At 38.7% G+C, this 15,456-nt stretch overlaps 1 protein-coding gene across 2 annotated transcripts in view; it reads left to right on the top strand.

Moving 5' to 3' along the window:
* The window catches only part of FRAS1 (Fraser extracellular matrix complex subunit 1), a 420,203-nt gene that overhangs the window by 295,080 nt on the left and 109,667 nt on the right, over positions 1-15,456 (top strand). For both annotated transcript variants that reach the window (XM_053217214.1, XM_027058965.2), the window contains exons 32-34: positions 3,610-3,726; positions 11,986-12,100; positions 14,640-14,777. In XM_053217214.1, the coding sequence (XP_053073189.1) occupies positions 3,610-3,726; positions 11,986-12,100; positions 14,640-14,777 (370 nt within the window). The remainder of the gene's footprint in view (positions 1-3,609; positions 3,727-11,985; positions 12,101-14,639; positions 14,778-15,456) is intronic.

The following is a 15,456-nucleotide window of genomic DNA, read 5'->3' as shown; positions in this document are numbered from 1 at the left end:
TAATAATAAAGAGGTAAACAAAATTCAAACCATTTAGAATTTTTAAAAGTCTCCTAAATAATTACAAGTTCTAAAAAGATGAGGAGGAAATAACTTATCCAAACTTAAATGATGTGGACAAAATAATACTCAGAAGAAAATTGATGGCCTTAAGCTCTTATTATTGAGCAAAAAGCATGAAAATAAATGGGCTAAATGAAGGTAGAGAACCACAAGGGAAACCTAAGGAAGGAATTCATAGAGATAAGCAGAGGAATTGATTCAGTATAAAATGTGAGAATTGATAATGAATACAAAACCTGAATCTTTGGAAAGACCAATAGAATTAGACAAACCTATGTCAAGGGCAATTTGGAAATAAAGAATTGAATAAAAGTGCAAAGGAATGAGAAACTTTGAGAAAGAGTGTTTAAACATTGGTACAGAAAGGAATTTGGGAAAGTGTCAGAGAAAATATAAAGAAGCACTCGTGGTAGTGATCAGCCAAAGCAGAGTCACAGTCCCTCTGAGTTTAAGACTTTTCCTTTGTCTAGGAATCCAGTTGGGGATAAACTGCCACAATAGCTTACCTTGTTAAAATTACCATCCATTCTCCTTCTGATGCCTGGTGCACACATCTTTATTGCCTAATTTATATTGTGTAAAAGATGTGCTTTTCCAGGGAGCAGATTGAAAGAAACTTGGAAACCATTAGAATGAGATTATAGCAAGCACACTGAAGGTCCAATGGGTGAGCAAGCCTCATGTGCCCTTTGCCCAAGTTAACGTTTTCATTTTTAGCACCAGGGAACTCTGCAGTCCTCAAAAAATGATATTCAATTGCTTTTCCAACTTGGTTACTAAATGGGTATAAAAAAGCAAGAGTTACTCTTTTTTTTTTTTTTAAACAAACTCACTGGACTTTAAGACATCCAGTTGAACATTATTACTCAGAAAGTGGTTCTCTTTGGAAAGTCTTCACACATTTTACTCATGATGTGTTTAGAACTCCTACTTGAGATCTTCTTCAAAATCTATGGGATTTTCTTTAGAATATCCCCAGTAGTGACAGTATATCATCCTTTGGAAGTTGATTTTTAAAAATAACCAAAGAGCCAAAAGTCAGTCAGAGTCATGTCTGGTAAGAAGAGTAGTAATTATTTTTTGTTAAAACAGGGAGCAATTATGAAGTAACAAGCTCAGTTTTCTTACATGATTTGTGAACTCCCTCTGAAGGCATTCCAAAAAGTGCGTTTTCAACACTGACAGCATCTTTATTGCAAGCGTGAAACAACTCTGAGATTATGTTCTCCTGGATATAAAAAAGTTGGGTGTGCTTTTAAAGTCTCATTGTTTTATAGGCTTACCTCATATTTTGATTTGAAATGACACAGACACTGTAGCTATGTACTGAAACAAATGGCTGAAACTTGTCTCATTCATCATTTTAGTGTCCCTAAAAGAATTAAACTAAAAAAGATGCTGTTCTAATGATTCTTCTCTTTCTTCCCTTCTTTTTTCTTTCTTTAAAGCAGAAAATGCAATACAATGAGTTGCATGGATTTAATTCCATTTTAATGTTGATGTGCTGTCATGAGCCATCAAGGCATGCCATCTGTTACTTTGCACGTAAAACTTGGGATTTATGTAATGCAAGTGGCATTTAAAAATAGAGCATGGCATAGTGAAAAGAAAGCACGCACATTTGCGTCATTTGGAGCATGGGAAGGGACTCTGGTTTTGGTGTATTCAGAGCACGTTGAAACAGCCTTAGGGGATGTGGTATGAAAAGACCAACATATTTCATACCAATATCTTTACTAAGGAAGCTAGAATTGATTCCCTTGCTTGGTAATGTGTCCACATTTCACTACCTGCACAGTGTTCCATTCTTTTTCTTCAAGAGATAAAGTATATTTTCCCCTCTTCTAAGTTTTGAAAGCTTCCAAATTGAGCCATCTTGGTCAGTAGGAATATCATGAACCTTCCGACCTGTTTGAATACTGACCCTTATTGACTTTATGACTGTGATATCTTGCTTAACTTATTTGACCTTCCATTTCCTCATCTTAAAATAGGAGATAATATCAACTTTGTAAGTGGTAAGAGAACTTTTGAAAAGTAGGTAGTATAGTGCTGAGCCCATGGGAGATGCTCAGCAAATTATAGCTGTTTCATTAATATTACTTGTAATGACACACTATAAGGTATCTTCTTGAAAACATGTAGATATTCTGAAACTTGATCTCCAGGCATCTGATGTGATCAAGATACCGAGAAGACGGTTTTTCTGTTGGGCACAACTTCAGAAGACATAAAGAAAGGACTGCCATTCCTGCCTTTTTCCTTAGAATTGACAGAACCCTGCCCCCTCTCATCTGGAATTAATGCAACTACACGTGGCCATACAGGCCTTAGCAACTCTTGTGACAAGCCTAAAGTGGAACAGAAAACAGAGAGAGGGAGTTTAAGGGGCAGCTTAGAAGCACTGGGGGAGGGGAGGAGCTAGCTGAGTAGGCAAAGCATAATTTTTTTAGCATTTTTGAAGCAAGAAAACGTTGATTTTGTGACCACTATTCTAAATTTTTTTTAATGTTTATTTATTTTTGAGAGAGACAGAGACAGAATGTGAGTGGGTTAGGGGCAGAGAGAGAAGGAGACACAGAATCCGAAGCAGGCTCCAGGCTCTGAGCTGTCAGCACACAGCCCGACGCAGGGCTCCAACTCACGAGCCGTGAGATCGTGACCTGAGCCGAAGTCGGATGCTCAACCAACTGAGCCACCCAGGCGCCCCATTTTGTGACTACTATTCTAATTGTAATTGTTACTAATTACACCTTATGATGATGAAGCTGAGATTTATCATTTCTAATCCAGGTGTACATATCTGTGCTGGGAAAAAATTGAAGAAGTAGAATAAAAAGTCCCATAGAACATGTGTTAAATATGCTCGTAATGAGACATGTAGCTATAAAAAATTATGTTTTCAAGAATGAGTAATGATATAACAAAACATCATAGTATTATGTTAGATTAAAATTTGGAGGGGTGCCTGGATGGCTCAATCAGTTAAGCATCCGACTTCAGCTCAGGTCATGATCTCACAGTGCATGAACTCGAGCCCTGCATCGGGCTCTGTGCTGCAGCTCAGATTCTGTGTCTCCCTCTCTCTCTGCCCCTCCCCTGCTCATGCTCTGCCTCTCTCTGTCTCAAAAATAAATAAAAACATTAAAAAAATCTTTTTTAATTTTAATAAAATATAAAAATAAAATAAAATAAAATTTAGAGAGCACATAATTGCATATAAAGTTTCACATACACATAGAAAATATATTAACCTGAAATGCATCAATAGGTTAAGAACTACTCTTTCTACTTAGTGACGTTCTAGATTTTTTTTTTTTATTTCTCATTTGGATTTCCCTGCATTGTTAGAACTGCCTAAAATGATTACATTTTTTGTAATCAGGAAAACATTAATATTAAAATATGAAGAGCAAAATGAAAATGAAAATGCAAGAGCACATAGAATTTAAAGACAGATGGTTTAAAGGAGGAAAAACAAACATGCACAAACATACTCTGCCCAACAGAGGACAAGAGGCTCACCAGCATGACATTTCTTTTCAGGTGTCCAGTGCCACAGAAGCCCACACGCATCTGGAGAGCCGCATATTCAACATCGCGATCTTACCACAGACACCTGACGCACCTAAACTCTCTCTGGGAGCATCTCTCCATATGACCGTGAGTTGGGTGGACAGCCTGTGGTTTCCATTTGGAGGAGGCATGCTGATGGGTTTGAAGGAGTGTCCTGCTTTTGTATCTGGCAAATGCCTGGCTCAGAACGCAGACACTGGGGCCAACAATAACCAGCCCTGATGTCACCTTTCTCATTGACTTGAAAAAGAAACTTAAAATTCCAGAGCGAAAGGAAGGTTACATGGAATCCACCTCAACCCCCCATCCATTGCTTCTGTCCTTTTTACAGCATCCAGATGGTCACAGTAGTTGGAAGGAGTTTCAGGGTAGTATAGACTTAATCAATACCGTTTGGGTGTAATTGTTCAGTCAGTTATGTCTCCATCTAGTTGGAGAAACTGCCACTCTATATTTTAGAAGCCCTATTAGAAGTCTTCTTGTTTTTGTTTTTTTATCATAAAAGTTTCCTGGAGAAGGTGATGTCTTTGCTGAATCCAAACAAATAAGTAGCAATTATCTAAGTGAAAGTTTGGGGGGCAGGTTGGGAGGAATGGAGAGGTGATGGTAAAGAACACTTCCAGATTTAAGAACAGCACATGCAAAGACATAGCGGTGAAAGACAGTATGGTGGTTGGGTAAACTGCAAATAGTTCAGTAAGACCCAAGAAATTAGGGAGGCAGAGGAGGAGTAGTGAGGATGTGGAGGTTCGTGAGCTAGATCGCAGAAGATCTCGTGTGCCGTGTAGGAAGGAGTGTGGGCATGTGGAAAAGTTTGAAGCAAGGTGACAGCTAAATTAGTACATGAAGCTTAGTTCAGACAATTAGTAACTCCACTGTAACCCTATATCCAGTGGATATGTAATGCCAGAACCCCTGTTCTAGACAGAGCCACAAGCATATAAGACCTTATAAATTAATCATTAAGGATTCACATTTTAGTTAGCACCCACATAATTACACCCCAAAGCAATGTATCAGCCCTGAGCCACAACAAAGAGAGCAGCTATAGTTTTAGAAATTATGGGTCTGGGGCATGACAGAGACATAAAGGGGGAAACAAAGTTTTTAATGAATAGCTGGTATCGGCATTTCCACCATAAACCATAATTTAAAGAAATCATAATTCAGCAGCACTATAAAGTCTATAATTCATCATTCTGACTGAAGGAACTTGGATCAGAATTTCTCTAAAGTGTAAAGAAAAATGTGCATATGCATTGGTTGCCAAATGCTAATGTACTGTTGTTTAGAGTTTAGAGGGAAAAAATGGGCCAGGAGCCAATGAAGATGGCGCCATTCCCACTATGTTGTTGTGGACTCTAGAGACTTCTCAAGTTACTTAACCTTTAGGGTCTCAGGTTGCATGTTTGTAAATTAGATCTGCCCTGTGTAATTTAGGATATCACAAAAGTGAGTTTAATGTAAAATGTGATTAGCTCACTCTTTATCCCTTAAAACATACAGTTTGAAATTCTTATGATATTAATGAGAGCCATTACTATAGGATATACTTATAATCTGTGATAAAAAGACATTTTCTATTCAGTGACTTAGACTCATCTAAGCACACAAGTTTTATACATATTTGTAAATACACTATGAATATATATATATGCTAAATAAATATATGGTATATTCATCTATGTGTTTAAGGGTAGGAGTCCACCTCTCCAATCAGTCAATCATTCAAATAAACACTTTTGGGCCCCTAAGTTATCCCAAGTGCTGTGGAACATATTGGAGGTTCAGTGTGGAAATTAGAGTCTAAAACACGCAAGTAAGTAAGCAATGAGAATATAGCGATAAATGCCATGATGTGATATGCAAGCAGAGTCACAATATGGAAGCAAATAAGGAGACACCTAGTTCGGTAAGGCATGGGGGAGGTCATCGAAGCTTCCTCTTGGAGGTGAACTGAGTTGGTTGAAGTGTAAATTATGTCTAGAGCATGGTCTCAACTTCAGCCTGCATTGGGATCACCTATACAGTTTGTTAAATCACAGATTGCTGGAGCCCACCCCAGAGTTTTCTGGTTCAGTAGGTCTAGTACAGGGCTGAGACTTTGCATTTCCAACAAGTTTCCGGGTGATACTGTTGCTTCTGCTTTGCTCACCCTACTTGAAACCCCATTTATCTAGACTGCAAATATGGGGAAATTCATTTGAGGCAGATGAGCAGCAGGTGAAAAAAGTTGGAGAAACAGGAGAACATGACATGTTTGAGGAATTACAGAGAGTTCAGTTGGCCAGAGCATAAATCTCTAGGTGAAAAAGAAACAAGAAATGAGAGTCAGATCATAGAGGATCTTACAGATGAGATGAAGAGTTTCCATTTTGTTCTGAGAGGCTGTTGGGGCAAGTAGGATGTTGAAGAATTCATAGCAGAGAGGGGGCATGATCAGATTTTCAATTTAGGAAGATCATTCTGGCTGTAGGGTAAAGAACACCCACCTGGGGTCCAAACAGAGAACAAATTGGTCAAGAAATAAGCTGTTGCAGTCATCTAGAACATGAAGGGTTAGTGGCATGTACCACGTGCAGTGGCGATGAACATTCACAGTTAGTGAGATCTCAAAGAGACCTGGCACACCCATGTACACTGCAGCATTATTCCTAATGGCTCAGAGGCAGAAGCATCCTAAATGCCCTCCAGCAGATAAATGCATAGAGAAAATGTGGTATACACAACAATGGAATATTATTCAATCTTAAAGAAGGAAATGCTGCAATATGTATGAACCTTAAGGACATTATCCAAAGTGAAATAAGCCAGTCACAAGAGGACAAATACTATACGATTCTACTTATATGAGCTATCTAAAGTAGTAAAACTTGTTGAGACAGAAAGTGGAATGGTAGTTGCCCCTGCAGAGGTGGGAGGGGGTAGAGGTAGGGAGAGGGAAAAGAGGAGTTGTTTTTGTTCAGTGGATATAGAGTTTCAGTTTTGTAAGATGAAAAAGTTCTAGAAATCTGTTCCACAATGATACATATATAGTTAACACTACTATACTGTGCACCTAAAGTGGTTAAGATGGTAAAAAAAAAATAGAGATTAAAAGATATTTAGAGACATAGTGGTTAATTAGATATAGGAAGAGAGCAAAACAGCCCAGTTGCTGAATATGTAAAGATGCCATTCATAAAGATTAGGAATGTATGGGGACTTCAGGGCAAGGGGGAGAAGTGGAAGATATGATGAGTTCAGTTTGGGATGTGCTTATAAAATGTGTGCCTATTAAGGGCTGGCAGAAGATATTCTCGGTGGGAGATAAACCTCTGAGAATCATTAATGGTGGGTAGTGGTTTAATCCTTGGGCCTGAGATTCCCCAGGGAGATTATATAGAGTAAAAAGCAACATAAACAAATACTGCCTAAATGGAAATTTGTTCTGTGGCCTTTCTATAATGCTCTCCTTCATCAAATATAAGATCCTTAGAATTTTGTTTGTGATGTTCCACCAGATGTATGTGCATACATACATATATAAGATGTATACATATATGTATAATATTATAAGATATATATGTGTATATGTATGTATGTTTATATATATGTATATACATACATACATACACATACACACATGCATATATATATATATATAAACATCTGAGATATGTATATTTGGGATATATATCATATTTGGGCAGGGAGATCTGTAAACACGCATATTTACCAATAATAGCATAGCACAGTGTGAGATTCAGCAAATAAGTTAATAGATTTATATCAGTTCAGTCTTCCAACTAATCATCCACTACTTGACTTAGAAGATCTTTAAGGGCAAAATCTTTGACTAATTAATCTTGGTATCTTCCCCAGCATCTAGCACAATGGCTTATAGAAAGTAGCTGCTTAGTAAATATTTGTTGACTAAATGAATCATTTTCAGACCTATTTTCACATAGCTAATAACTCCCTAAACTATATCACTTTCAAATTCAAATAATCTAATCATATGTGTATGCCCATGCATACACACACTTTGAACATCCTATTTCCAATTCCTCTCTTAAGGGGGAAGAAAATTCTTTTATCTCTTAATGTGAAAGACAGAATATTTTTTACTTCCTTTTTTCAAATGGTTGTGGTACTCAGAGTTGGGTTTCCCAAGGTCACGACCTAAGAAAAAGGCCTCGAACAAGTCTTTCTAGTTCCATTTGTTTCCAGTGATTGCTGTAACAAGAGGTCTCTTAAAACCACTCTTATTGGGGTTAGCAAGGATTCAGTTGGAACAGCTGATCCCTTGTCGTGTAGACTCAAGTCTAGGCATGCTGTATTTGTTTTCTGGCTGCAGGCTTATGTGTCCGTGTTTTTTCTTGAGACCCTTCAAACACTAATAAATCATTATCTGCAATTTCTAGAAATGTTTCTTTATCCTTGGAATTCCTACTGTGCTTTATCTGAGCCTTTCAAGCTACTTAGCAGTTTGTACAGTGGAGCTATTTATGAACTTCCCTCACTAAAAACCGGAAATCCTTAAGGAAAGAATCTATATCTGATTCATCTTACGTCTCCCACAGTTCTTTGCTCAGTACCTTCCCATATTAGGTTCTTACTAAATATTTGCCACATGAATATGTGAATGAATTAATTTTGTCCAAACTAAACTATGTGAGAATATGGCTTCTTGCAAAACCTCCATTTTACTCATCTCATCCTCTTAATTTCTCAGGCCAGCCATGGGCATTGCTGCTTTGGTTTTATGACAGTCAACATGGGAAAGTGGTCTTGCTTTTAATGGAGGCTGAAATGGTAATGTTGTTTATAAATTCTGACTAGGGATTTTTAAAGATTTAAGTCACATATACTTTGCTAAGACTTACATGTTAAAATGTTTTGCCCCTCTAATTATTTAGATGACATTGCAAGACCATGGAAAATATTTTTTTAATTAAGTTGTTACAAAAATATTTTAATTATTTTATTTCTTAGCTTAATCTTTTCCTAATGATATTTTTCATCCACTCAACAAATTGTTATCAAGCACTTCCATGTGCCATGTGCTAGGTGCTTGGGATCTGTCCATGAACAAACAAAAATACACGTTCTCATGGAGTTTCCATTCTCTTGGCAGGTCACGAGAGAATAGACAATAAGTAATAAACAAAATAATAAGTAACTCATATGTTGTATGTTAGTGAAAGTATTATGGTAAAACAAAAAGTAGATCTAGGTCGAGGGATCAGAAATGTGGTGGGAACAGGAGAAACCCAGGGTGCAGTTCTAAATGAGGTGAGCTTTATTAGGACAATGATGTTTAAAGAAAGACTTGCAGGAGGTGAGAGAGATAGCCCAGCAGACACCTAAGGGAAAGGCATTCCAGGCCCAGGGAACCATGTGTTTAGAGACATCCAGTTGGGAATGTGCTTAGATGTTCAAGGAACAGCAAGGTAGCCAGCATGGCTGGAGCAGAGTGTGTGAAAATGACAGCCATCTGGTCAAACTCACAGATGTGTCAAGTGTGTGTGTTGGGGGCAGCAGAGAGAGGGGCAGAGGGAGAGTTGGGGCAGACCTTACAAGGTCCTCACAGGCCATTGTAGGGACTTTGCTTTTTTTCAGAGCAAAACGGAGAGCCATTACTGGGTATTGGGCAGCAAGGGTCTAATCTTCCCTGGCTGATTGTTGTGTTGAAATACACTGTAGGTGGGGCAAGAGAGCAGTTGGGAGGCTGTCCTGGTAATGATCCAGGTGAGAAATTGTGGCTCCCAACAGGGTGCTGGCAGTGGCAGTGGGGAGAAGCAATTGGATTCTAGATATATTCAGATGCAATATGGGTATTATGAAAACCATTATTCTGTAATCTTCTTTTGTTGACAGATATTTTAATAAAAATGTGTCTTCTGTAATGATTTCCATAAAATTTAATCTTTCATTTTTTACTATGTTTAATTGATAAATATTGAACATTCCAAATAGGCAATATTAAAATTGATTATACTTTGATATATCTCAGACTCAATATTGCTTTCTTCAGAAAATCAAATTCTTCCTTTTTCTACCTAGTTCCTATTTCTATTAGTAGGGAAATAGTAACAATAAATTCCATAATAAATTATCTGTCATCTTGGCTGGAATATATTTCCCTTTAGCCATGCTCCTATTCCGTTCCCTCTTCTTATTGCTTTATTTTAGGGACATCTAGATTTTCAAAAATATCTCCTACTACTCTGAGAACATTCAGTTATCCTGATGGTTTTGAGATTAAAAGGTGGCAAATAGTACTGAACAATGTGCTGAGTCTACACTTCTGTGCCCATGTTGCTGCGCCCACACATGTATACATTTATGGGTGTGTGCACACAGGCATGGGTTGTAAACACCTTACATGGGGCATATATTTTTAATTTGTTGTCCTTACTTGTTTTATTTTAGGGTGAGAGACCAGCTGCTATTTGTAATTCTTATTTTCCTTGCTCATTACATTCCAGACCTGAGCAGTGGCCTGAAATATGACTCTTTACTCTAGGAGGGTTGTCCTAACCTGCAAAGCTGCCTCTCCCCAGGACATGCGTGCCTTCAGGACACTTACAAAGCAACTGCAACCTTCAATCTTTTCACGGTTAAAAGGAAGACTACCACGCCCTCCTCCATGAGAATTACTGAGCCCTACTTAATCCTTTCCTAAATGGGGAAATTCCTTCTTTAAGAAGCAGAGCTTCAAAGAGCAGGAGAGCATGTCAAACTCTAACCCTTCAGGGGTCAGTTAGGAAGAGCCTGCAATGAGCCAGATATTTTTGTTCTCTTTTGTTAACAGCATATGTGACCCAGGCAAGGGGCCCATGCTCACACACTTTTCCCTTTTCTCATCTGCACTCTGTGTTTTTGCTGCTGTCCCCAACTCACTGTTATACCTGGTCATGAGATTCAAAATCTCTTTCTTTTCCCTTTTTTCTTTTTTTGAGCGTTGTCACTATTGATGGGTTATGGCTGTACACAGGTGAATGGACAGTAAAAAATATGTACACATTGGCCTTTTGATTAATTTTGCTCGACCCCTTTATTGGGTACTGAGAAATACCCCAAAAGCAATAGCTAGTTCTTTTGAATAGTGCAATGGAGACAAAGAAAACATTGACTATTTTTATGTGCTTTAATAGATAATTGTTAAATCTCTGAATTCAAATAATGAGACTCCTTTGGTGTCTGAGGTGAGTTCATCTTTGGGCCTTTGAAGCTACCACTGTTGGAAGGAAGGAAGGAAGGAAGGAAGGAAGGAAGGAAGGAAGGAGAGGGGAGGGAAAGGGAAGGGAAGGGAAGGGAAGGGAAGGGAAGGGAAGGGAAGGGAAGGAAAGGAAAGGAAAGGAAAGGAAAGGAAAGGAAAGGAAAGGAAAGGAAAGGAAAGGAAAGGAAAGGAAAGGAAAGGAGAGGGAGGGAGAGGAAAGGAAAGGAGAGGGAGGGAGAGGGAGGGAGAGTGAGAGGGAGAAAAGGGAAGAAAAAGGAAGGAAGGAAGGAAGGAAGGAAGGAAGGAAGGAAGGAAGGAAGGATGGATGTTTGGGTCACAGTTCCCATTAGCAAAGCTGGGGGGGATTAGGGAGGGCTTCTTACCAGATACAACCTTAGCTCATTAAATTAGAGGAGCAAAGATGTAGTGACCCAGCTGTGAAGAGCAGAATAGCAGAGTAGCCAGTTGTGATGGCTCATTTTCTTTTTTTTCTTTTGTTTATTTTGAGAGAGAGAGAGAGAGAGAAAGAGAGAGAGAGAGAGAGAGAGAGAGAGAATGAGAATGTGTGTGTGCATGCACACACAGAGGAGAGGCATAGAGAAAGGGAGAGAGAGAATCCCAAGTAGACTCTGTGCTGTCAGTGCAAAGCCCAAACGTGGGGTTGATCTCACGAACCATGAGATCATGACTTGAACCAAAATCAAGAGTCAAATGCTTAATGGACTGAGCCACCCAGGTGTCCCCATTTTCAAGTATGTACCACTATGAGTTCCAAAACTAGGGAAAAGTGATCATATTGAGACTCCTACAGCATGCACCGACACAAACCTGGCAGAGTGCAGAGGAGAGGACAGTTGGGGTACAAGAGAACCAGAAGAAGGTTCTATAACCCTGGGAGGTTCTTAACGCCAAGACAGATCTGCAGTGCAAGATACCACATCCTTCTTCTGAACTTTCAGAGAAAATTTTGCTGTGTGTGATTAATTTAAAAGCCCAAAATGAGGTCCTTTGTTTTGTTTTGTTTGTTTGTTTGTTTGTTTTGCTTTTTCCTTTTGCTTTTTTAGTAAGGTTTTTTTTCCCCCTCTGGCTTTTGTTTTCATCACACCATTTGTTCTTCTTCCTCCTTAAACTTTGTTTAGGCTCGGGAAGATGGCCTGACTGTGATTCAGCCTCATTCCCTCTCTTTTGTAAACTCTGAGAGACCAAGCGGAAAGATTATATATAATATCACTTTACCTCTGCATCCAAATCAAGGTAAGTATAGTAAATGATCTTTTGAGTGATGCTGTTGTTATCTAATTGTTGACTTATCTTCAAAGCTCTGAAGTTTTGTCTGCATATACTTGTTGAGGATTTAAGGAGTGACAGTTATTCATACCTTTGCTCCCCTGTTCTGAATTTAAGACCAATTGAGAGAGAGACACTGTGGTCAGACAGATGGGGATGAATGTGTCAGCATTGGTATGACAGAGTTGTGCTGGAGAACATGGTGTGCATATAATCTCAGTCACTGGGTTGAGTGCGCCCTCTCATGTACAGGCAGAACTGGACAGACAAGCACTGTCTGTAGGGACAGATCCTGCCCCAGTGAAGTTATGATAGGTGAACAGACCAGAATGAGCATGTGCTCAGGACAAGGAGCTCTGCCAGAAAGCACAGAAGGGGCTGAACCATACATAGTCCATTCCTTTCCCATTTGGGTAAGCTACTCTTCACCCATGGGGAAAAATGAAAATGTGGAACTATAGTCAGAGGAAAGGTAGGCCCCTGCCATCTGTCTTCATCCTTTAGATTTCTTACTTTTGGGCTTAACTAATAAGGCTATCCCTAACAGAAGTGTGGCTGTCCCTCATGGAGAGGAGATTAGCTTCTGTTAAGGCAAATTCTGCCTTCCCAAGACCAACCACTGCCCTAGATGAAAGTCTTTTCACATCATCAAATCCCCCAGGAGAAATAAAAAATTAAATTTTATTACCCTTTTGACAAAATCCAGAGAAATTAAACTCTTAAAAGTCATCCTTCACTTTTTTTAAAACCTGCTAAGTTACAGCAAGAGCTGTTCTCCCTACATTGCCAGGGTAGAAGGTACAGTTGTCTCCATCCAGCAGCCGGGGCTGTCTTCTGGAGAAAGGCATGGGTCTCTCAGACCCTCATAACTTGAGTTAGTTCAACACCAACTCTCACATGTGTCCTTCTTTGAAAGTGTTGATAGGACATGAAAGGTGATCATAGCAGCATTATTTTTATACCTGCGAGATTTAGAAATGATAGGAAAATTTTTTAGCCCCTAAAGCATTATCACAAGCAGAATAATAATTGCAAATCCAATTCTTAGAATAGTCATGATCCATGTTACTGTTGCCAAAGATTATCACAGAAACTGAGGTATTTCTGAAGAAAAGGCATAAATTGAGAAAGTTCTCATTATAGCCTAACCAGGAGACCAGTCTATGTCATTTTCTCAGCAACCTTGACCTTTGAACTTAAACTCAATTAAGAGAATCTTGTAATTATGGTACAATGTCTATGACTTGTGGAGAATTACCTAGTCTGAGTTATATTAGGGGCAGTAATTTACATCTTACTATTGTTTATAGTCAATGAATCCTAGTCAAGAATCTATTTGGGTTTCACCCATGAGAAGATGTTCAGCATCATTAAGCATCAGGGAAATGCAAACCAAAACCACAATGAGATATCACCTCACACAAGTCAGGATAGCTAGTATCAAAAAGGTAAGACATTACAAGTATTAGCGAGGATATGGAGAAAAGAGAAGCCTTGAGCACTGTTGGTGGGAATGTAAATTGGTGCAGTCACCAATTTACACTGGTGGTTTCTCAAAAAAATTAAATATGTCCTGATCATATAGAACTACTATATGCAATAATTGCATTTCTGGGTGTTTACCCAAGGAAAACAAAAACTCTAATTCAAAAAGATATATGCACCCTTATAATTATTGCACCATTATTTATAATAGCTAAGATAGAGACACAACCTTGGTGTCCATCAATAGGTGAATAAAGAAGATGTGAGATATATATATATATATATACATACACACACACACACACACACACACACACACACACATACACACTGGGATGTTATGTTACTCAACCATAGAAGAATGAAATCTTACCATTCATCACAACATGGATGGACCTAGAGGGTATCATACTAAGCGAAATAAGTCAGACAGAGAAAGACAAATACCATATGCTCTTTATTTATGTGTGAATCTAAAAAATAAAACAAATGAACAAACAAACACAAACAGACTCATAAATACAAAGAATAAACTGGTAGTTTCCAGAGGGGAGGTAGGTAGGGTGATGGGAAAAAAAGGTAAAGGGGATTAAGAGGCACAAACTTCCAGTTATAAAATAAATAAGTCACAGAATGAAAACAACAGCATAGGGAATATAGTCGATAATATTGTAATAACTTTGTATAGTGATAGATGGTAACTATACTTAATTGTGGGGAGCATTTCATAATGTCTATAATTGCCAAATCACTAAGTTGTACACTGAAACTAATATCATAGTGTATGTCAATTATACTTCAGTTAAACATTTTTTAAAAGATGCTATTAAAGTCTATTTGGGTTTTAGATTCACTCTTTTCCTGAATGCTTGGAGAATGGTATGATAAGAGAAACTAGAGAGCAATTGTTCTTGAAGTATAAAAGACTCCCATCAGTGGGAAAGGCAGCTTTATGGCTTTGGTCATTCAGTCAACCATCAGAGTTACTGTTCATGCTCACTCTGAGTCTCTTCCTCCCCAGGGATCATCGAACACAGGGACCAGCCTCACTCTCCAATCCGGTATTTCACACAAGAAGATATTAACCAGGGAAAAATCATGTACCGTCCTCCCCCTGCAGCTCCTCACCTCCAGGAAATCATGGCCTTCTCCTTCGCTGGTAATGCCTTCCTCTCTATTTTGAGGCACCCAAACTGCTCTTTGTGGATCTTCATGGCAGGTTCTCCCTAACTCTTCCTGTTGTCCTTCTGGACAGTTTAGTGACACTGCTTTATGGCTGTTCAAAATAGCTTGAGACTTGTAGACCAATATGTAGTTGGGGCTCAGTTTGTCATTATTTTTCTTATTCATGCATGCAGGAATGCTTTCAGTAAATCTTTATTTGTACCTCCTATGTGTCAATCACATACAGTGAGGTCTTGGAGATATAGTGGTGAGCAAAAAGAGACATGAATCCTGTTCTTGCTGAGTTTTGGGACCTATGTTTGGAGACAGAATTTGAGAAATAATCTCAGTAATGAATGTTTAATTGTAGACTAAGAGAAGAGCTCTGGATAGAAAGAAAAAATGTTCAGTGGTGGAATTAGAAGTGACAAGACTGACCTATACTGAGGGTTCAGTGGAGGCTGACTCAGGAGGCATTGACAGTAGAGGGACGTGTGGATGCTAATTAGCCTAAATGTGCATGTTGGGATATTGGGAGAACACTTCCAAAGGAAGGCCATACACTCCATGTGAAGAGGCCCTAGGGAGGGAGAGAATGTGGCATTCTGGGGCTTAAAAAAAAAAAAAGGTCAATGTGTCTGGAACAGCAGAACAGGGATGAGTCTGGAGGAAGA

This window comes from Acinonyx jubatus, chromosome B1 (genome assembly GCF_027475565.1).
Source record: "Acinonyx jubatus isolate Ajub_Pintada_27869175 chromosome B1, VMU_Ajub_asm_v1.0, whole genome shotgun sequence".
NCBI classification, from domain to species: Eukaryota; Metazoa; Chordata; class Mammalia; order Carnivora; family Felidae; genus Acinonyx; species Acinonyx jubatus.
This window is presented reverse-complemented; position numbering and strand designations above follow the sequence as displayed.